Here is a 22,667-nt window from a genome sequence, read left to right as displayed (position 1 = left end):
ATTGGGACATAATCCTATCATAAGTAGTGGAAGATCCATAGAGCCTTCTAGTCTTTGCATTTATATATGAAAATATCTTAATTTTTTTGTGTTTCTTTTCATATAAAGGTAATAACTCTGCATGTATTATTCTGTAACTTACTTTCTCACGTAATACTAAGTCTTGTAGTTATTTCCATATCAATTACAAAGTCTTCTTTATATAGCCAGGACTCATCTTTATACCAGAAACAGCAGGAATATGCACAAACTATAATCCAAACTAACTTTAAAAAGCAGGCGTGTGTTTAAACCAGAGCTGCTTAGCTGGGACTGTTTTGCTATTGAGGGGATTTGGCAATGTCTGGAGAGATTTTTGGTTGTTACAACTTGGAGGGGGGTTGCTACTGGCATGTAGTCGGTAGAGGCCAGGAATGCACAGGACAGCCCCCAACAAAGAATTATCAGGCCCAAAATGTCAATAGTGCAGAGACTGAGAAAAACCTCCTCATCTTAAGGATTTCAGCAGCCTCCTGAAGGGCTTGATCGATACATAGTTTCTCAGCATTAACCTTTACTTAAGAGTGCTGAGTAATAAATCAATTAGTTTTAAATGGTAGGATTTCAAGTTTTCTGAGGAAGAAAACAATTATACTCTAGCTTCTTCCCTGATTTGCAATCATATTTGAACTTTTATACCTCACAGTGTGTGGTTTATGAAAACGGCAAAATAATCAGTGACTAATTATTGAATCTTGCATCCCAATTTCTTGAACCATGCTTCCCCACCTAATAGGGAAGGGTGTTTCTCAACACATGTTTTATATGGTTAGTTTTCCTTCAGTAGTAAATTGCTCACTGAATTAAACTTTGTCCACTTTGGCTTGAGTAGATACTGATTCTATAAAATTAGAAATCATTTAGCAGTTTCAACTATTGAAATACAATAGTTTCAACAATTGAAATAAAAGGAACTGTGGTAATTGCACATCTATTAGATTGAACCTGCCATGCCCAAATAAGACTAATAAGCGAGACTGTTGGAAAAAAACTGTCGGGTTCCAGATTGGGAATTGGCATTATTTAGGTTAATTTATTTAGACTGCTCTTTTGTGTTGAAGGAGATAATGTATAAGTTCTAAGCTTAGGCTGTTTTTATCCTTTAAAAAGTCTGTTTATTACCACTTTGCTAAAGTATGCATAATCACAAATATTTGCAATGAAAATAATGAGGGTTTTTTTTCCCTCAAAATGATTTTAAATTAATAAACATGTCTGATTTTTAAGAGGAACATACTAGAAATAAAACCATATCTTTAATTTAGGACTCATTTCTTCTTGATTTGGATTGCAGATTTTTCTAGTACCTGGTGGTATGCCAGTTACATTTTGAAATATTTTTTAATTCTTAATTTATAGAAATAACAAAAAATACTATCAAAACTTAGAAAATGTTTTTAATTTACAGAATTCTAAATAACTTTCCAAGCAATTTATATCTTAGTTGTTTTATAGTTTTATCAAGAGCAATGGGTATGCATTATAACATGAAAACAGTCTTCCTTATAATTTTAGATATTAAGGATTTTAAATTTTAGAAGAGTTAGCAGTGAAACTACATCACTGTAATGATATTTTTTTCCTGAGAAGTCTCAGTATTATGGGTGCTTCAGACTAACAGGCACAGAATAATTGTGATGGTGTAAAATATTTAATTCTCTTTATGCCACTTTGTCTCTTAGAACCTTCATCCAGAAGTAATTTGCAGAGTTTGTAGTTTTGCCCCTTGTGTCTGTATCCCTGACCAGCACCTTGTTTAGTCTGCCTGCTTTTGAACTTCAGAGAAGTGGAGTCATACTGTGTATTTATTTCTATAATTTTATTCTTTTCCTTAACATGTGCTGTGCTTGCTTTTCTATGTAAGTTTTAGAAAAGCTTCTGAAATTCCACCAAAAAAACCTATTTAGAATTATTAATGGTACTACATTGAGTCTCTATGACAGAGAATTTACATCTTTATGACACTGAATTTTTCTTGCTGAAGCCATAGTGTATCTCTCCCTTTAGGCAGGTCTTTAATAGATGTCTTAAAGTTTTGTGACATTTATCTTCTTTGTTGTTTTGTCATGTAGTGTCGTGCGCAGGGCACTGCTGGTCCATTTTACTTTATAGAGGGCAATTTTTCTTCTTTTTCACTGAAGTAATATATTTAATCACCGCTTATATGTTGGTCTGTATTCTAGATTGTGTTTGTTGTCAGGGGAAATAATGATTTAAGATTGTGTTATTAAGAAAATTAGCCAGTTTTCACTATGATATCTAATTTAGGAAAATATAAATCACTTGCAGGGATTTAATTAATTGAAAATTTTAATATTAAATGTAACAAACAGGATAATAACATAAATGTTTTACTAGACGTTTATATAAAATGCCATGGGAATATAAAAAAAGAAGTGACTAATTCAGTATTTGGGCACAGGTATTTTATATGGTAAATGAACGTGCCAAGTATTCAAAATGACATCAGTTCTATTGGCCAACAACTGAATAGACCGGATGCTTTTGTAAAAGCTTGAGAGAAGAGAAGATTAATTATGTTGTGCTGTACCTCGAGGATTAAATTTTTTGGTCAAAAATGGATAAATTGGATTGAATTAGCAGAAGCTTTGTTTTGCAATTCAGGTTTGCAGGAAAAAAAGTGTTGTTTTTTTTAAGATTTTATTTATTTATTAGAGAGAGAGAGAGCACAAGTAGGCAGAGTGGCAGGCAGAGGGAGAGGGAGAAGCAGGCTCCCCACTGGGCAGGGAGCCCAATGCGGGGCTCGATCCCAGGACCCTGGGATCATGACCTGAGCCGAAGGCAGCCGCTTAACCGACTGAGCCACCCAGGCGCCCCTGCAGGAAAAAAAGTTTTAAAAATGTGTAGCTGTCCATTACAGTTTTTATTTAAGGATAGTCAAGACAGATTTTTGATTTTCTAGTGCCCTTTTAGCAAAGATGGTCCTTGCTGCAGCTTCTCCTGTCCCTTCTGGGTGCTCTCATACCGTGGTACTCTTAGATTGTCACAAATTTAGTAGCACCAAAGCAGCATATTATTCAGTGAAACTACATTCATATTGGTGTGCCAGGTTCCAGTCAGTGTTACCAAATTAAGTAAACCCCTTTGAAGTAAAAGCGCATAAGCAATGTCATGTTTTTTCCATTATTCTGTGGGTATTTTATGGGCTGAAACTTAGGAAAGCAAATTGTGAAAAGGAAAATTCATCATTTTATACTGTAACGAGGTTACAGAGGAATCCTGCAGTAATTATATTGTTCAGTAACTATAAATGAGCAATCCATTCTATTTATTTTTATTCGGCTAGTGTTTATTGAATGCCTAGTGTATGCAAAGCGGAGGGCTAGTCAACAGTTGCTCTAGGGAGTATAAAGATAGTAAGACCGTCCCTTTCTTGGGGAGCCTACAGGCTAATGAGTAGAAGAGGAGAAAGATGACTTCACTGCAAGGCAGAACTTGGTAGGCACTGTCACAGAAATACAGATAGGGTGCTGTGGGGATTTCAGGAGAATCTGATCTCATCCTGTAAGGAACTGGATCAGGAGTCTTGGAGAAAGATGGATTTTGAAAGACGTGTAATTCTGGCAGCTAGAAATGTGTGGAGGTTGTGGGTTTTCTTAGGAGAAAGTAATGGTAGGGAGGTGGGAATGTGGTGACCAGCAGGGAGTCTGATGCCGCCAAATTGCTGGGATCAAAAAGAAAGACCAGGAGAAATAAGATTGACCAGGTGGGCTGCGCTTAGGCATCCAGCAAAGGCTGGGAGCAGGAGGAGTGACAGGAGCATTTCCCAGGTGTTTCTGCCCTGCCTACTCTAGCCTCTTTCCCTCCGCTTCTCTCTGCTCCTTCCCTAATGGTTTTGTGTGTCTGTCCCATCACACAGCCTCTCTTTCTCTCTTTCCCTGCCTCCTTCCCCTCACTCTTTCTGTCTGTACCAAGCTGTCAGAATCAGCTCAGAAGTCATCATCTCTGGGAGCATTCTGAAACCCTACAGTTGGAATTAATCATTATTTCCTCTGTTCCCACAGTGATTGTCTTACCCCCTCGTTGTAGCACTCACTGCATTCTGTCTTATATTATGGCTGTTTCCATCTCGATCTCCCTTCCTTGGGCCGTAGGGTCTTCTTATCCCAATACCTTAGTAGCATGGTTTGAATATAGATCACATTCAGTATGTTTGTTGAATGAATAAGGGATCCTTGTTTATAAACAGTTTTTATTTATATTATGTATAAAGAGCTAGATGCAGTAGAGACCAAAGTGATGGAAATTCTAAAAGACTTTAATCATCAGATGAAGAAATTGTTTGGAGAAGCATGAAATATGTGCTCTGTCTCAGTTCAAGAAGATTGACCACAGTTTGGCTCTCCTAGCCTGAGCAGAAACCACAGTCCTTCTTCCACAAGCCAGCCCTGTGCCAAACCACAGCCTCATTGCTCCAACTTTCCTAACCCGCCTGTGAATGTGCTGCCTGTTACAAGATGGAGCAGATACAGTGAGGTGAGGACAGAAAAGACACCTGAAAGCAAGGGCAGTGGATTTTCCTCTGATTTATTTAAAACTTATCTCCTTATGAAACTTCACCTTCATGGTATAAGCAGTTTTAAAATGGCTTTTCAAACACTAACAGTGTTCTTAAAACTCCTGCATGAATAAAAATTGGGCTTCAAATGTTTTGTACACCACTGTGTTCGTTCCTATACCTTCCACCCTCGAAGGATTTTAGATCACGAGTCGGGGGATGTATTTGCACATTTTCTTTATGCCCTTCAAGTTAGAACCTGTGTGTTTACATTCACATCCTTTTTGTGGATACTGCTTCCTATATTCAGAAACCCAGTTCTTCATCAGTTCATTAGTAAAATGAGAGGATTGAAAGAGAGGATTTCCAAGATTGCTCTCTCAGCATTTACAAAATAATCAATTATCATATGACAGTAGGAATGAATTTTTATCCAAGGGCCAGATGCCCACAGAATCTTTAATGGTTTTTTGTTTGGACTGTTAGCCACTAGGTGGCAGTAAAAAAAATTCTTAGCAAGGTCTAGTTTGAGGTGTCTGTTCTGAAGTTATGTAACCATAGCCAGGCCTCAGTATGCTGTTTCTTAGGACCTGTGATTATTTTACCAGGGATAAAACTCTTGTGGCCCTCCATAGCAATTCTTACTAGAGAATTATGGGAAAAAACAGACATAAGTTAAAGCATGTAATTTTATTTTACAAAACATTTTCTATGATAAAACGTAAGCCATAAAGGGTCTTATGCTGAGGACCAATCAGAATTGCATTGTTATGATAAAAAACTATTCCAGCTGCCTTGTGTAGAGTGGATATAGGGAGGTTCCTTCTAAGTTTTGGCCATAGAGTAAGTAACCAGCTTTGGTAATTGTGGAAATTTTGGAAATACAGATACTTGAAAGAAGAAATTTTAAATCACTGCTAGAAAAAAAAAATCTGTGTTAACTATTTGGTATATTTCTTCTCAGCATTGTTTTTCCATACAAAATTAAAATCACATTGAACATACAGTTTGACACCTTGCTTTTTAAATAAATGTTACATAGTCTTTTCCTATGTCATTAAATATCTGTTTCAACATAATTCACACTGTTGCATAAACCATGATGAATTCAACCAATCCAGTGTTGTGTGCGGTCCTTGGGTTCCTTCTTAGTTTTTCACTATTATAAGTAATGCTGCTCTGAACTTAAAACTTTCATTAAGATATATTCTTGGAAATTAAATTACTGGGTAAAAGGATATGAACTGTAATGCTTTGGCTACATATCATCAAGTGATTTCCCAGAAAGGCTTTATAAATTTGTGCTCCCAGTAGGGACAGAGTGCCCCTCTCACCACATCCTTGCCAACACTGAGTAGTATAGTATGGGGTTTTTCTTTGTTTGTTTTTGTTTTTTAAACAGGTAGGAGGTGGGATGGGGAACTAATATTTATAGCATTTGATTTTTTAAAAATCATTTTCTAACCATATCATTTTAGGAATTTAGTCTAGGACAGGTCTGCCAATTAAGTTGTTTTCATTTTTCCAAGACCTTAAATATTAGAGTAAGCTTGCATAAAGCAGGCATTATGAATACTATCTAGGGAACTATTTATTACTCAGGAATTATTTACAATCCCTAGTCATACCCTCTGAATCTATTGAGTGTCCTAAAATTTTTTTTCTTTTTTTCTTTTTCTTTTCTTTCTTTCTTTTTTTTTTTTTTTTTAAACTTATCATTGGCTCAGCTACCAAAGTAACTCATACACTTTTAAGAAGCAAGCCTCCATGCATTGGTTCAAGGACCAGGATGTGAGTGCTTCTGGGAGGCACTGGATTTATAGGGGAAAGACTTGGCATGGTTTTCCTTAAGATCTACAATCTTAACTGATCCCTAACTGTTACGGCCTTGAAATTGGTTTCCTTCTACTGTACATACACTGTATGACTTTTTATACCAACTAAGCTTGTAGTACTTTGTGCTTTAATTTTTTAAGGGTCAATCATGTGAATTATAATGACAGTAGCCACCTGTTTATAGGTGGTTTAATTGAAACTTGCTTAATTGAATTTTATTAAAAACTTGATTTATGGGCTTTTAAGTGAGACGCCATACTTAGAGAACTTAGCACAGTATTTCACACATGGAAAGCACTCATAAATTTTAGTTGTCTTAATTGTTAGAATTCCCTCAAGAAGTGACATTTAACCAGGTCTGGAGGAACCCTCATGGCAGAGGGACTGGAACATCCTAAAGTCCTGAGGGGCCAAAGAGCCTGTAGCCCTATGTGGCTCCAAACAAGCCAGTGAGGGAAAGTCAGCCCTAGGCGGGGGCTTAGCTTTGACAAGAAGTTTAGGCTTCACTGGGAGAGCAATTGAGAGCCATAAAGGGTCATAAGCTGAGGACAAACCCTTTTTGCATTGTTATGTTAAAAAACGATTCCATCCACCTATGGAGAGTGGTTACAGGGAAGTTCCTTACAAGGTTTGGCCATAAAGTAAATAACCAGCCTTGGGCACGTTACTTAAGCTAAGTGTGTCTTAGTTTCCTCATCTCCAACACAGATTTAGTAATAGTAATAGTACTCACACCATAAACTCTGAGTTGTTATTTATTTGTCATGTCCTCAGAACAGCTTCTAGTGCTTTAAATGTTGGTTAAATTTAGAATGCTGAAAGTTAAGCACTTCCAGTACTACCCTCCCTCCAAATAGCTGACCTCCACCAGGGAAAACCCAGACTGGCCCTGACTCTGAGTCCTTGGCCGAGCCTAGTTTCCAAACCAAGCCCAGCTTCCTCGGAATCTCCCTGTGTCTGGTCTGGGGTGGGTGCCTCCACATGGATGTGGCATATGCTGGCCAGGCCTGGCTGGCCTTCCTTCCCTAGAGCACTTGCATGGCACTTCACACAGTGGGTCAGGCCACAGTTAGCCACTTACACCGTGTGGGCTTCCTGCTGGGGTGAACTACACAGAACTCGCCAGTACCCACCGATCCTCAAAGGATGGCACACTGGAGGTAACTTACCTCCCCTGGCGTTGCCAACCTGACCATGACTGCTTACTCTCACCCACATGGCACTTGGTGTTTGAAACCAACTGGGCTGTCCTCAGCTCCTGTTTGCTTTCTGTATTTATAAAGGACAGCTTTGAACTGAAAGAGAAAAAAAGGCAAATAATATGCAAATTCCATCCAGCCTTTTCTTCTTCACTCTAGTAAGGAGCCTCTTAAGTATTTTATACCTTACAAAAAGTTTACTTTAACTCTATAAATCTCTGTTTTTCTCCCTCCTCAGTGACTTACTTTTGTAAAGTCGTGTGATACATGTTGCTGGGTTTTTAAAAAATCATCAATATCTTTTGCTTAGTAGTTAGTAATGTTTCAAAGCTACTTTCTTAACTTGCTATGAATTTTTCCAGTTTGAAAATAGTAAATGGGATCGCATGCAGGGACAGCAGTTTTCAACCTGCATGACTTAGTAGTGTTGCCTGGAGTCCTGTTTTGAGGATCATGAGGCAAATCTGAGCTCGCAGGGAGAAAGTATCATGACCTACAAGAAAGGGTGCACACCAGATCCAGGGTAGAATTCTCCTTGGGAGGAAGGACGGCTGTAGAACTAGTCGGGGAAGGGAGAGATGGCACAGAAGGCCTCCTCAGTGTTTCTAATGCTTGTTAAATGTGGTGATGGGTGAAATTTGTCATATTATTTTATATCTTTTTGAATATGTGAAACAGTTCATGGTAAAATTGAAATGATGCCATCGACGCTGGGCATTACTGGTAAGTTTGTTGTCCTGGTCTGGAGGGGCCTACCCTTCACTGAGGTAACACAGCCCCTTCCCTAGAGTCAATGGTCCTCCAAGTATTTGTATATGGACTCATACACTTAGATGCACATACACGAGTTTATTTTATCTCATAATGTGTACTTACAAAATGCAATACAGAACTTAAAAAAGAATAAAAAGGTATATTCCCTGTGAATATACTGAAAACCACGGGGTTGTACACTTTAAAGAGTAAATTTTATAGTATATGAATTATATCTCAATAAAGCTGCTGTTGAAAAATAAAATGTTTCCAAATACAACACTTTTTCAAAAAGTAAATATTTTTTTTTCTGATTTTAATAGTAGTATACATACACACATAGGAAACTGGAAAATGTACTAAAGTAGAAAAAAATATATATACCCATAATAGCACCACCCCAGAGACTGTTAACATTTGGTGATAGTTTCTTCCATTATTTTTTCATTTCCATGTATGGATTATTTTTATTTTTTTTTTTTTTTTAAAGATTTTATTTATTTATTTGAGACAGAGAGAATGAGAGAGAGAGAGAGAGAGCACATGAGAGGGGGGAGGGTCAGAGGGAGAAGCAGGCTCCCCGCCGAGCAGGGAGCCCGATGCGGGACTCGATCCAGGGACTCCAGGATCATGACCTGAGCCGAAGGCAGTCGCTTAACCAACTGAGCCACCCAGGCGCCCGGATTATTTTTATATTGATGAGATTGTTTCTGAGTATTAAAATTTGCATCTTCCTTTCTTCATTTAACATTGTAATACAACTATTTAAAATGCTCTCATAAATTCTTTATAAACATTTTAATGGTTTACAGTGGGCCACTGTATGAGGGTATTATAAATTAATCAGTTCCTGCTGTTAGCATTTTTCACTATGAGAAATACCATTGTAGTGAACATCTTTGATTATAATCCCCATCATCATATTTGGATTTATTTCCATAAACGTGTGCCAGATACATTAAAAGTCCTGAAATCTTTTAAAAACCTTTAATATGTATGTCCAAGTTGCTCTTTATAAGGCAGGCCTCTACTACCCTATAAGGCACCTTTGTTCAGGTTGTAAACCTCTGGGCAGATATAGCCCTGGCAGTCTGAGCTTGGGGTGGGAAATGGGCTGTGTTACACCCACTCACACCCCCTGGGGGTGTCTCAGTGTGGTTCACAGCAGCAGGATGTATGGATACCCATTTATATTTTAATAGCTCACACAGAGTACCTGTTTCAGAGAATCCAGATTAGCATTTGGTATTTAGGTCTGTAAAAATCTTTAATTCATTAAGTGAAAAATGGTATGTTGATGTTTGAATTTACCCTTTGGTTTTATGAGTGTGAACATTTATTGGTGTGTTTCTTGTGCATTTGTATTTTCTTTTATGAATTATCTGTTCATACTCATTTTTTATGTTCTTAGTGTTTGTCATGTATTTTGCACATTTATTTATGATCTGTCATTACTTGTTAATAATATTCTTCCTAGTTTGTGCTTATATTATTTTATGAAAGCACAAGGTTTTATTTCTATTTAGAAAAACCAATCATTTGCTCTCTTAATTTTCAGTTTACAAAGTTCTTCCCTATTCAGACACCTGAAAAGTACTGTTTTCTTCTCATTTATTATTTCATTTTTACGTTGATCTCTTTACATTGATGTTTAACTTTACATTAAATTCAAGTATATTTTGATGAATAACATAAGGTACGAATCTAATTTTTTTTTCAAATAGCGTTCCCATAACACCATTTAGTGCATCATCTTTCCTTAGTAATTTGTGGTATGTTCCTTGTCATGTGTTAAATTATAGCTACTTTGATAAAAATATTTTGCTGAGTTTAAAAACAATAAATATCACATTCTTAATATGGTTAAAGCACTGTTCATTTATTATATATTTTTGCTTCACTGTTAACATTTGTTTAAATTGACCTATTTTTAATGTGATAATTTTAATGCTAACTTATTTCTTCTTTATACCACGAATCCAGATGAACTGAGTATTTGGACAAATTAGGATTACTCATTTCACAGAGATGAGTGCATTTACAGATGACCTAAACTCTAGACATTATACGTAATAGGCACTTGCACTCGCTTTTAATAACTTTGTCTGTTTATGTTTTTAAGGGGTTGTTATCTCATATACTTTCGGCATTCAGATTTGATACAAAAGAAGTTGGTCTTTTTACTCACGGTCTTGGATATGCACCTGCAGATTACTGTCCTGGTTTGCTTAAAAATGTGAGTATTTTTAATTTATTAGTATTGAAATTTTTGTTGCTTAATGTACCATTGGCAAAAAGGGTAAATGGAAATATCTCACTCTTCCAGGAGAGATGTTTTAACTTTTCTCTGTTTATCTCTTCTTACCTTGGGCCGACTTACAGCCATGTAAGGAAGAAATGTGAGGTGGGAGATTATGAGAAAAAAGAAGGAAACCAGGAGAGGTTATTCTAAATCAACCAACCCCTCTTTTCTCTTAATGGATCTCATTTATTCTCTCAAAGATTTTGGGAGAAGAGATTTCCTTAACCAGTGTAAACACACCCTTTTACTGTTGGGTGAATTTTGTATTTAAAATAACCTGATAGGAACTTTATGTTAAAGCAAAAAATTCAATAAGTAACAATGTTGTAAATAGTATTATATATTCACATCTTAGTATTAAAGCTATGTTTCCTTTTGCCTTGAATTTTGGCCAAATTCAAGAAATTTTAATTTATGATCTTCTAAATATTGTTATGAGATTTCTAATGTTTGTTAACTGTCCTGGTCTTTTGGAAACTTTATACATAAATAGCATTTTTAAAAAATAACTAGAGCTAAATTAGGAAAGAAAAAAATAAGGTAACTTTAATGTGGTTTTATTTTTAACAGGTTTGGTTTTCTTTGGAAATTAATGATCAGTCTATTGTTCATTTGATTAAATTGGAATGTGGAATAACAGACATTAAAAATAAAATCCAAGTTATTAGTAAATGTGACTTGGCACTGCTTTCTTTTCATTTTGACAAAGTAAAACAAGGAGAGGATGGGTAGGGGAGGGGAGGGAATCTCAACGGAAATATCACTCACACCAAGAAAAATAGAACTGATGTAATCCTGTTTTGCAGGATGAGTTAACCTGCAACTGATTTTGTTTTACAGATGGTTTTATCATTAGTGTCTGAACTCCGAGAGAATCATCTTAATGGATTTAACACTCAAAGGCGGTAGGTGTTAAACTAAACATCCCCCTTCTTAAGTTTCAAAATGTATCAGTCTGGTTATGAGAGAAAAATTTTATAATTCTTTGGAAATGCATGTTCATAAGTTCAGGTTATATTCTGTATGGAGAGATTATTTATACACAGTAAATTGGTGAGTTTTATGAAACTTTCTTTTTTTAATCACTATTCTTTCAACTTTTATAGGGCAGTAAATCATGCAACGTCTCTTGTGACCCATTGAGTAAAAAACCCTACATATACAGTAGGGAACACAAACAAAGGAAGGGCTCAGCTCAGAGAGAGAGAGAGAGAGTGTGTGTGTGTCTTATAAATACACACACACACAAACAGTATTTACAAGGCAACAGATATTTGATATGCACATATGACTTATTTTAAGAAACATAATATTCCAAAATCTAGACTAAACAAATCAAATAGATTCAGACAAATTAAAAGGCAATTAATCACATTACAAAATGTTCTTCACTATGTGAGAGAATTCAAAGTTGTCTTCATTGGTGAGTAGCATTTCATTTTTTTCTTTAAAGATTGTATTTATTGATTTGAGAGAGAGAGAGAGAGAGGGAGCATGAGCAGGGGGAGGGGCAGAGGCAGAGGGAGAAGCAGAAGCCGTACTGAGAGCTGGGAACCTGACACAGGGGCTCCATCCCAGGACTCTAGGATCCTGACCTGAGCTGAAGGCAGACGCTTAACCAACTGAGCCACCCAGGTGCCCTGGTGAGCATTTCATTTTTAACAAATTATTAACTAAGAGAGTCTGGGGACAAGGGACTTTTGTCCTTGTTTTTTGCTTTTTGTTTGTTTTTATAAAGTTACTGTCAATTAAAACTATCACAAATGGTCTTTACTCTCAGCCTACGTGATCCTTTGCATCTAAACTGTAAAGTAAACTATAAAACCCTTAAACAAAAACACTGGAGAAAATCTTCATGACATTGATTTGGCAATGATTTTTTTGGATATGATACCATAAGCACAGCAACAAAGGAAAAGTAAATAATTGGACTTCATTAAAATTATGAATTTTTATGAATTATAAGACATTATCAAAGCAAAAAGCCTATTGACTGAGTGAAAATATTTGGAAGTCATGTATCCAATAAGGGATTAATACTGAAAGAACTGAAACTCAGCAAAAACAAAAAATTCAATTCAAAAATGGGCCAAGAGAGATGTCTTACGTGTCTGCAAAGATGATATGTAACCGGCCAGTAGGCACATGAAACTGTTCAGCATCACCAATTATTAGCGAAATGCAAATCAAAACCACAGTGGGATATTACGTCACATGTATTAGCCATGATCTATAATTTTTAAAACAAGCAAAAATGGAAAATAATAAATGTTAGCAAGTAAGTTAAGGAAGTACAACCCTTGTGCATTGTTGGTGGGAATGTAACAAACTATAGACTATAGTCTTGCTGGTGGGAATGTTAAATGGTACAGCCACTGTGGAAAAGTTTGGCAGTTCCTCAAAAAATTAAACATAGAATTACCATAAGACCCAGAAATTCCACTCTTAGGTATATATTCAAAAGAATTGAAAACAGGGACTTGAACAGATATTTGAACACCAGTGTACATAGCAGCATTATTCACAATAGCCAAAAGGTGGCAACACTTCAAGTTCCCACTAACAAAATGTGGAGTGGATAAACAAAATATGGTATGTAAATACAACAGAATATTCTTCAGCCATAAAAAGGAATAAAATTTTTATATATGCAAGAACATGGGTGGACCTTGAAAACATCATGCTTATTGAAATAAGCCAGACACAGAAGGGCAAATAATGTATGATTCCACTTATATGAAGTACCTAGAAGAGGAAAACTCAGTAGAGACAGACAGCAGAATAGAGGTTAGAGGTAGAGGGAATTGGGTTATTGTTTAATGGGCCCATTGGTTATGTTGGGGGTTAGGGATAATGAAAAGCTTTGGGGATAGATTGTGGTGATGGGTACACAGCATGTGAATGTGTTTAATGCCACTAAATGGTTACCAAGTACAAATAGTTAAAAAATAATAACAATTATGTATGTTTTACCATGATTTTAAAAAAGCAAGAAAAAAAACAAACATGATACCAACTGTACATTCCATCAGATGACTAAAGTTTAAAACACTTACATCAACCTGTGTTGGAGAAGATACGGAACCACTGGATCTCTCATCCACTGTCTGTGAGAATGTGAAGTGGTATCATTACTTTGGTAGACAGTGTAGTACTTCATTATAAAGTTAAACACACACTTATCATATGATCCACCAACTCCATTCTTGAGTATTTACTCACAATAAACGAAAACATAGGTAGTCATAAATATTTCTATACAGGTACTCATAGCTGCTCAATTTTGTAATAGTTCAAAACCAGAAATGATCCAAAGGACCACCTTAACTGGATGGATAAACAAGTAAGTATTGTCTGTTACCACCATTTAAGAAATGAAAAGACAAGTCACAAACTGTGAGAAAATATTTTCAGATTATGTATCTGATAAAGGGCTCCTACCCAGAATATATAAAGAACTCAGTAATAAGATATAAAGAACTCAGTATAAGACCACCTAGTTAAAAAAAAAATAGGCAAAAGATTGGAAAACGTCATCAAAAAATATATATGAACAGCTAATAAGCACATGAATACTTGTATACAGATGTTCATAGCAGCATTATTCATAATAAAAAGTGGAAGCAACCCAAATATCCATCAACTCATGAATGGATAAACAAAATATGTTGTGTCCATACAGTAGAATACTATACCTCACTAAGAAAAGAACAATCTACTGATTGATGTTACAACATGTGTGAACCTCAAAAACACTATGCTTAGTGAAAAAAGCCAGTCACTGAAGACCATATATTATATGATTCCTTTTTTATAAAATGTCCAGAATAGGTAAATCTATAGAGACAGAGTAGATTAGCTGTTGCCTAGGGCTAAAGGTAGGAACAGGGATTTGCTGCAAATGAGTACAAAAGATCTTGAGGTGATGGAAATGTCCTAAAAGTGGATCATTAGTGGTAATGGCTGTCCAACTCAGTAATTTATTAAAAATCTTTGAGGGGCGCCTGGGTGGCTCAGTTGTTAAGCGTCTGCCTTCGGCTCAGGTCATGATCCCAGGGTCCTGGGATCGAGCCCCACATCGGGCTCCCTGCTCCGCAGAAAGCCTGCTTCTCCCTCTCCCACTGCCCCTGCTTGTGTTCCCTCTCTCGCTGTGTCTCTCTCTGTCAAATAAATAAAATATTAAAAAAAAAAAAAAAATCTTTGAATTGAACATTTCAAATAGGTACATTTTGTGGTATATAAGTTATACCTAAAAAGTAATAAGAAGAGTCCCTAGGAGGGACATGGAAAGCATTTACAGTCATTTATTTACATGTCAGGTAGAGACTTTGGTTTTGCCTTGAGATAAATGTTGAATAATAGAATTAGAAATTTATTTAAATGGACTTAAAACATCAGTAGGATACAATGTATATGTACACCCTTCACCAACAACCCAGACTATGTCAAGTTGATGATTTTTTAAAAACTTAACTGAGAATAAACAACAACAAAACAAAAACACTATTAACAAGTGGAAAACATTAGCCAGAGAATTGGAAGATATTTGCAACCATAAAACAGACAAAGGATTAGTATGGGAAGTATAGAAATGCCTCCTGCAAATCAATCATAAAGAGGCAAACACTCCAGTATAGAAATGGGCAAAAAATATAAGTAAGTTATTACTAAAAGAGGAAAGAAGAATAAATAACAAACATTTAAAAAATTCTTCAAGAGTGATGTCAGCATGACAGTAGAATAGGAAGCCCCAGTCCTTGTTTCCATACAGAGACACTGACTTAACAATGGTATATGACCCAAAGAGCCTTTATGAGAACTCCAGAAACCAATTAAGACGTTATAATACCCCAGGCAAACTCAAAGTTAAAAACAACCATATGGAAATGGGTAAGAAGGCCATTTCATATCAATCACAGTAGCCCTTCCCCTAAGCTGGCTCAGTGTTGTGGGATTGGAGGAAAATTCTAGCTTACAGCTTCTCCCTTGATGGGGAAAGAAAAGAATGGAATATGTTCAGTGTTTCTGCTTTGGGGGGCTGCCTGAGGGACTGGTGTCTCACTTGCCTGACTCTGACCACTGATGGGGAACCAGCATACTTTCAATGCCTGGGGACTGTGGCACATTAGAGAGTCCTCAGCTGCTTTTTGCAGCACCAGAGAACTGACAGTGCTGCAGACGGAGGTAGGCTCGGAGAGAAAACACCCAACTCACAGCTAATGTCTAGGTGGCGTAGGGGGTGGGAAAGAAGAGTGGAATATATATCTAATCTTTCAGCTTCTGAAGGGGCTACCTTAGGGATTGGTTTCAGTCTCCCTTGACTTGAAGCAATAACAGAACCAGCATACTTTGGAGGTGAGGAGGCTGCAGAGAACCAAAGAGCTTAGTGGCTTGTTGTAGCACCAGAGAACCTGCAGTACCACAGACAAACACCAGAGGGAGAAAGAGATTGCAAACTTCTGAAAAGCTGGCACACTCTCTGGGAAATTACATAAACAATCCCAGAGAAGACCCATCCCCAGAAAAGATTCAAAGGACCCCCAGACTCTCTCACCAGGTTGATTAGTGAACGTCTTCCCTTGTACAAAGGCAGTCCATAAAGACTGGGAGAAGTGGCTATTTGTTTGGCTGCAGAAAACACAACAAAATATAACAAGGCACACAAAGAAACAGGAAAACATGGCCCAAACAAAGGAACAAAATTAATTTGCACAAACCTACCCTAAAGAAGTGGAGAGCTATGACCTAACTACCTGGCAAAGAATTAAAAATAATCGTCCTAAAGGAGCTCAATGCGCTACAATAGAATACAGATAAACAACTAAATGAAATCAGAAAAATGATGCATAAACAAAATGAGAATATCAGCAGATAGCAATTATAAAAAACAACCAGATAGACATTCTGGAGCTGAAGAATACAATAACTGAATTGAAAAATTTAGTAGAGGGGTTCAACAGTAGACAGTCAAGCAGTTAACTTGAAGACATGTCACTTGAAATTGTCAAATCAAGTAAAAAAAAAGAATGAAGAAAAGTTAATTAAGCCTTAGAGTTTATGGGACATCATCAAGTGGACCAATTATATGTATAGCAGGAGTCACAGAAGTGAGAAAAAGACAGCTTATCAAATCTGAGGAAGGAATTGGACATCCAAATTCAAGAAGGTCAAAGAACTCCCAACTAGAATAAATTCAAAAGGACCCATAGCAAGACATGTTGTAATCAAACTGTCGAGAGACAGAAAATGTTGACAGCAGCAAGAAAAAGCAAGAAAGAATACGAGGAATGCAACACCTACAAGGAAGCTCTCCAGATTATCAGTGGATTACTCAGCATAAACATTAAGTCCAGAAGGGAGTGAGATGACATATTCAAAAGTGCTAAAACAAAAACCTGCCAACCAAGATTATTATATTCTGCAAAGTGTCCTTCAAAAATGGAGAAATTAAGACTTTCCCAAATAAACAAAAGCTGGGGGAGTTCATCACCACAAGACCAGCCTTACAAGAATTGTTAAAGGGAGTTTTTCAAGTTGAAACCAAAGAGCTTTAGGCAGCAATACAAGAGCATACTGAAATATAAAACTCTCTGTTAAAGGTAAATATATAAACAAATGCAAAATCCTGTGATACTGTAATGGTAGTACATAAATTACTTTTAAATCTGTTACAAAAGTTAGACAATAAAAAGCATAATTAAGAACTATAACCACAAAAGTATGTAAATGGGAGCACCTGGGTGGCTCAGTTGGCTAAGCATCTGCCTTCGGCTGAGGTCATGATCTTGGGGTCCTGGGATTGAGCCCCATGTGGGGCTCCCTGCTCAGCTGGGAGCCTGCTTCTTCCTCTCCTCCCCGCTCCTGCACTCTCTCTCTCTCTCTCTCTCTCGCTGTCCCTGTCTCTCTCTCTCAAATAAATAAAATGTTTAAAAAAAAGTATTAAGTGATAAAATCCTGAATACTTTTCTTAGCAGTCCTACAATACAAGTTAGATGAAAATAATAACTATGGTGTTAATTAACATTTTATTCTACTACTAATGCATGTCAGTCCTCCGTAGTTATAATGAGATATGTAGAACTAAGTTAGTGGTAATTCTTTTGTTCAGTCACCAGCTTTTAGGGTAAATAAAACATTCAGGGCATGCCTGAGATAAAAATGCTCAGTCACAGGCTGGGTGAACACAGAGTTCTGACAGAAACCAGGGAGACAAGAGTGATTGACTACTTCTCTGTGAGGGTTCACTGAACACTGAAAGCTCACTTTCAGCTCAGGGGCTAGAGAGTGGAGCACCGCCATATTCATCCTGCCTATCAGTGCTGAAAGCCTTCAGGGAGCAAAACCGCACCACCTAGTGCAATCTGGAGCTGCTTACACTGAGCTGGGCCCCCTAGCAAGAGAGGCCCATTTCCACAAGTGCAGGGGCACCTGAAAATCAGCCCAATAGGCCCCTCGCCCAGAAGACCAGCAGGAACAACTGGCTAGCACCCTTTACTCATCATAGAGAACTGCAAAGCTTCAGCTCTTGGGAAAAACAGTATATAGCATTCGAGGGTTTTTTTTATTCTTTAGTCTTTCAGTTTTAGTTTTTTTTCAGCTACTTTATTTTTTTAATTGTTTTTTCTTTTTACTTTTTACTCTTCATATATATATATTATTTTTGGTTTCCTTTCATAGTATTTTATTTTATTTTTGTATATATATGTTTTTCTTTCTTTCCTATTTTAGGATCTAGTTTCTTTTAACAAGCAGACCAAAATACACCCAGGATCTAGTTTTTTGTTTTGTTCTGCTTTGTTTCTTGTTTGACTTTTTCTTGTTTTATTTTTGTTTTCTTCTGCTTTGTTCTCTTTGTTGTGGTGGTGGTGGTGGTCTTTTCTCTCTCTTTCTTCTGTTCTTTTCTGGACAAAATGATGAGATGGAGAAATTTACCCCCAAAAAAGAAGAGGAGGGTAGTACTCACTGCCAGGGATTTAATCAGTACGGATATGAGTAAAGATGTCTGAACTGGAATTTAAAACAATGATTACAAAGATACTAGCTGGGCTTGAAAAAAGCATAGAAGACACTAGAGAATCCCTTACTGTAGAAATAAAGAAACTAAAACCTAGTCAGGCTGAAATTAAAAATGCTATTACTGAGATGCATCCCAAATGGAGGCCCTGAAAGCAAAGATAAATGAGGAAGAAGAGTGTCAGTGATATAGATAAAATGATAGAAAATAAGAAAGCTGAAAAGAAGAGAGAAAGACAACTACTGTATCAGGAAGGAAGATTTCGAGAACTCAGCGATTCCATAAAGTGAAATAATATCCAGATAACAGGGGTTCCAGAAGATGAAGAGAGGGAGAGAAGGGCAGAAAATTTATTTGAACAAATTATAGCTGAGAACTTCCTAATCTGGGGAAGGAAACAGGCATTCAAGTCCAGGAGGCAGAGAGAAACCCCCCCCAAAATCAATGAACATAGGTCAATACCTTGACATATAATAGTGAAGTTTGCAAATTTCAAAGATAAAGAGAAAAATCCTGAAACCAAGAGGTCCTTAACCTACAAGGGTAGACACATAAGACTGGCAGCAGACCTGTCCACAGAGACCTGGCAGGCCAGAAAGGACTGGTATGATATATTCAGTGTGCTAAATGGCAAAAATATGCAGCCAATATACTTTATCCAGCAAGGCTGTCATTCAGAATAGAAGGAGAGATAGAGAGTTTCCAGGACAAATAAAAACTAAAGGAATTTGTGAACACTAAACCAGCCCTACAACAAATATTAAAGGGGATCCTTTGAGAGAAGGGAGAGCCCAAAAGTAACAAAGACCAGAAAGGAATAGAGACAATAGACAGAAATAGCAATGTCACAGGTAATACAACGGCACTAAATTTTCACTAGTTACTCTAAATGTAAATGAGCTAAATGCCCCAATCAAAAGACACAGGGTATCAGACTGGATTAAAAAAAAACAACAACAAAAAAACAAGACCCATCCATATGCTGTCTACAAGAGACTCACTTTAGGCCCAAAGACACCTCCAGATTGAAAGTGCGGGGGTGGAGAACTATTTATCATGCCAGTGGACATCAAAAGAAAGTTGGAGTAGCAATCCTTATATCAGACAAACTGGATTTTAAACCAAAGAGTATAATAAGAGATGAAGGAGGATACTATATCATAATTAAAGGGTCTATCCAACAAGAAAAGCTAACAATTGTAAATATTTATGCCCCTAACATGGGAACAACCAAATAAATAAACCAATTACTAACAAAGTTAAAGAAACTCATTGATAATAATACAATAATAATAGGGGATTTTAACACCCCACTTGCAGCAATGGACAGATCATCTAAGCAGGAGATCAACAAGGAAACAAGAGCTTTGAATGACACACTGGACCAGATGGACTTCACATATATATTCAGAGCATACCATCCTAAAACAACAGAACACACATTCTTCTCAAGTGCACACGGAACATTCCCCAGAATAGATCACATCCTGGGTCACAAATCAGATCTCAACTGGTACCAAAAGATTGGGATCATTCCCTGCATATTTTCGGACCACAATGCATTGAAACTAGAACTCAATCACGAGAGGGAATTTGGAAAGAACTCAAATACATGGAGAATAAAGAGCATCCTGGTAAAAAATGAATGGGTCAACCAGGAAATTAAAGAAGAATTAAAAAAATATATGGAAGCAAATGAAAATGAAAACATGGCAGTTCAGAACCTTTGGGATGAAGCAAAGGTGGTCCTACGAGGGAAGTTTACAGCAAACAGGCCTTTCTCAAGAAACAAGAAAAGTCTCAAAAACACAACCTTACCTTAGACCCAAAGGAGCTGGAAAAAGAACAGCAAATAAAGCCAAAATCCAGCAGGAGAAGGGAAATAATAAAGATTAGAGCAGAAATCAATGATACAGAAATCAGAAAAACAAAAGAACGGATCAAAGAAACTAGTAGCTGTTTCTTTGAAAGAATAAGATCGATAAACCCCTAGCCAGACTTACCAAAAAGAAAAGAGAAAGGACCCAAATAAATAAAATCATGAATGAAAGAGGAGAGATCACAACCAACATCAAAGAGATACAATTATAAGAGAATGTTATGAGCAATTAACAGATTAGGCAATCTGTAAGAAATGGATGCATTCTTACATATGAACATAGAAACTACCAAAACTGAAACAGAGAGAAGTAGAAAAAAACCTGAATATACTCATAACCAGCAAAGGAATCAAATCACTAATCAAAAATCTCCCAACAACCAAGAGTCTAGGGCTGGATGGCTTCCCAGGGGAATTCTACCAAACATTTAAAGAATTAATACCTGTTCTTCTGAAGCTGTTTCAAAAAATAGAAATGGAGGGAAAACTTCCAAACTCATTCTGTGAGGTCAGCATTACCTTGATCCCAAAACCAGACAAAGACCCCACCAAAAAGAATTACAGACCAATATCCCTGATGAACATGGATGCAGAAATTCTCACCAAGATACTAGCTAATAGGATCCAACAGTATACATTAAAAGGATTATTCACCACAACCAAATGGGTTTTATTCCTGGGCTGCAAGGGTGGTTCAACGTTTGCAAATCAATCAGTGTGATACACCACATTAATAAAAGAAAGAACAAGAACCATATGATCCTCTCAGTAGATGCAGAAAAAGCATTTGACAAAATACAGAATCCTTTCTTGATCAAAACTGTCCACAGTGTAGAGATAGAGGGAACATACCTCAATATCATAAAAGCCATTATGAAAAGTCCACAGCGAATATCATCCTCAATGGGGAGTAACTGAGACTTTCCCCCTAAGGTCAGAAACACAACAGGGATGTCCACTCTCACCACTGTTGTTCAACATAGTGCTGGAAGTCCTAGCCTCAGCAATCACACAGTAAAAAGAAATAACAGGTATCCAGACTGGCAAAGAAGAAATCAAACTTTCACTCTTTGCAGATGACATGATATTCTATGTAGAAAACCCAAAAGACTCCATCCAAAAATTGTTAGAACTGATAAAGGAATTCAGCAAAGTCACAAGATATAAAATCAATGCGCAGAAGTCAGTTGCAGTTTTATACAATAACAATGAGGCAGAAGAAAGAGAATTCAAGGAATCGATCCCACTTAAAATTGCACCAAAAACCATGAGATACCTAAGAATAAGCCTAACCAAAGAGGTAAAGGATCTTTACTCTGAAAACTATAGAACAGTTATGAAAGAAATTGAGAAAGACACAAAGAAATGGAAAAACATTCCATGCTCATGAATTGGAAGAACAAATATTGTTAAAATGTCATGCTACCCAGAGCAGACTACGCATTCAGTGCAATCCCTATCAAACAAAATACCATCAACATTTTTCACAGAGCTGGAACAAACAATTCTAAAATTTGTATGGAAGCAGAAAAGACCCCGCGTAGCCAAAGTAATGTTGGAAAAAAAAAGCAAAGCTGGAGGCATCACAATTCTGGACTTCAAGCTGTATTACAAAGCTGTAATCATCAAGGCAGTATGGTACTGGCACAAAAACAGACACGTAGATCAGTGAAACAGAATAGAGAACCCAGAAATGGACCCTGAACTCTGTGGTCAACTAATCTTCAACAAAGTAGGAAAGAATGTCCAATGGAAAAAAGACAGTCTCTTCAGAAATGGTGTTGGGAAAATTGGATAGCCACATGCAGAAGAATGAAATCAGACCATTTCTTACACCATACACAAAAATAGACTCAAAATAGATGAAAGACTAAATGTGAGACAGGAGTCCATCAAAATCCTAGAGGAGAACGCAGGCAGCAACCTTCTGACCGAGGTTGCAGCAGCTTTGTACCAGACCATCTCCAAAGGCAAGAAAAACAAAAGCAAAACTGAACTATTGGGACTTTATGAAGATAAAAAAGCTTTTGCACAGCAGAGGAAACAGTCAACAAAACTAAAAGGCAACCTACTGAATGGGAGAAGATATTTGCCAATGTCTTGTCATATAAGGGGCTAGTATCCCA

General features: G+C 36.9%; 1 protein-coding gene across 3 annotated transcripts in view; it reads left to right on the top strand.

Annotated features, from left to right (window-relative positions):
- Positions 1 to 22,667, top strand: part of FANCC (FA complementation group C) — a 280,937-nt gene that overhangs the window by 180,025 nt on the left and 78,245 nt on the right. For all 3 annotated transcript variants that reach the window (XM_036084780.2, XM_078061967.1, XM_078061968.1), the window contains 2 exons: positions 10,469 to 10,582; positions 11,489 to 11,553. In XM_036084780.2, the coding sequence (XP_035940673.1) occupies positions 10,469 to 10,582; positions 11,489 to 11,553 (179 nt within the window). The remainder of the gene's footprint in view (positions 1 to 10,468; positions 10,583 to 11,488; positions 11,554 to 22,667) is intronic.

Source organism: Halichoerus grypus, chromosome 14 (genome assembly GCF_964656455.1).
Source record: "Halichoerus grypus chromosome 14, mHalGry1.hap1.1, whole genome shotgun sequence".
Lineage (NCBI taxonomy): Eukaryota > Metazoa > Chordata > Mammalia > Carnivora > Phocidae > Halichoerus > Halichoerus grypus.
Note: the sequence above shows the minus strand (reverse complement) of the source record. Positions and strands in the feature narration are given on the sequence as shown.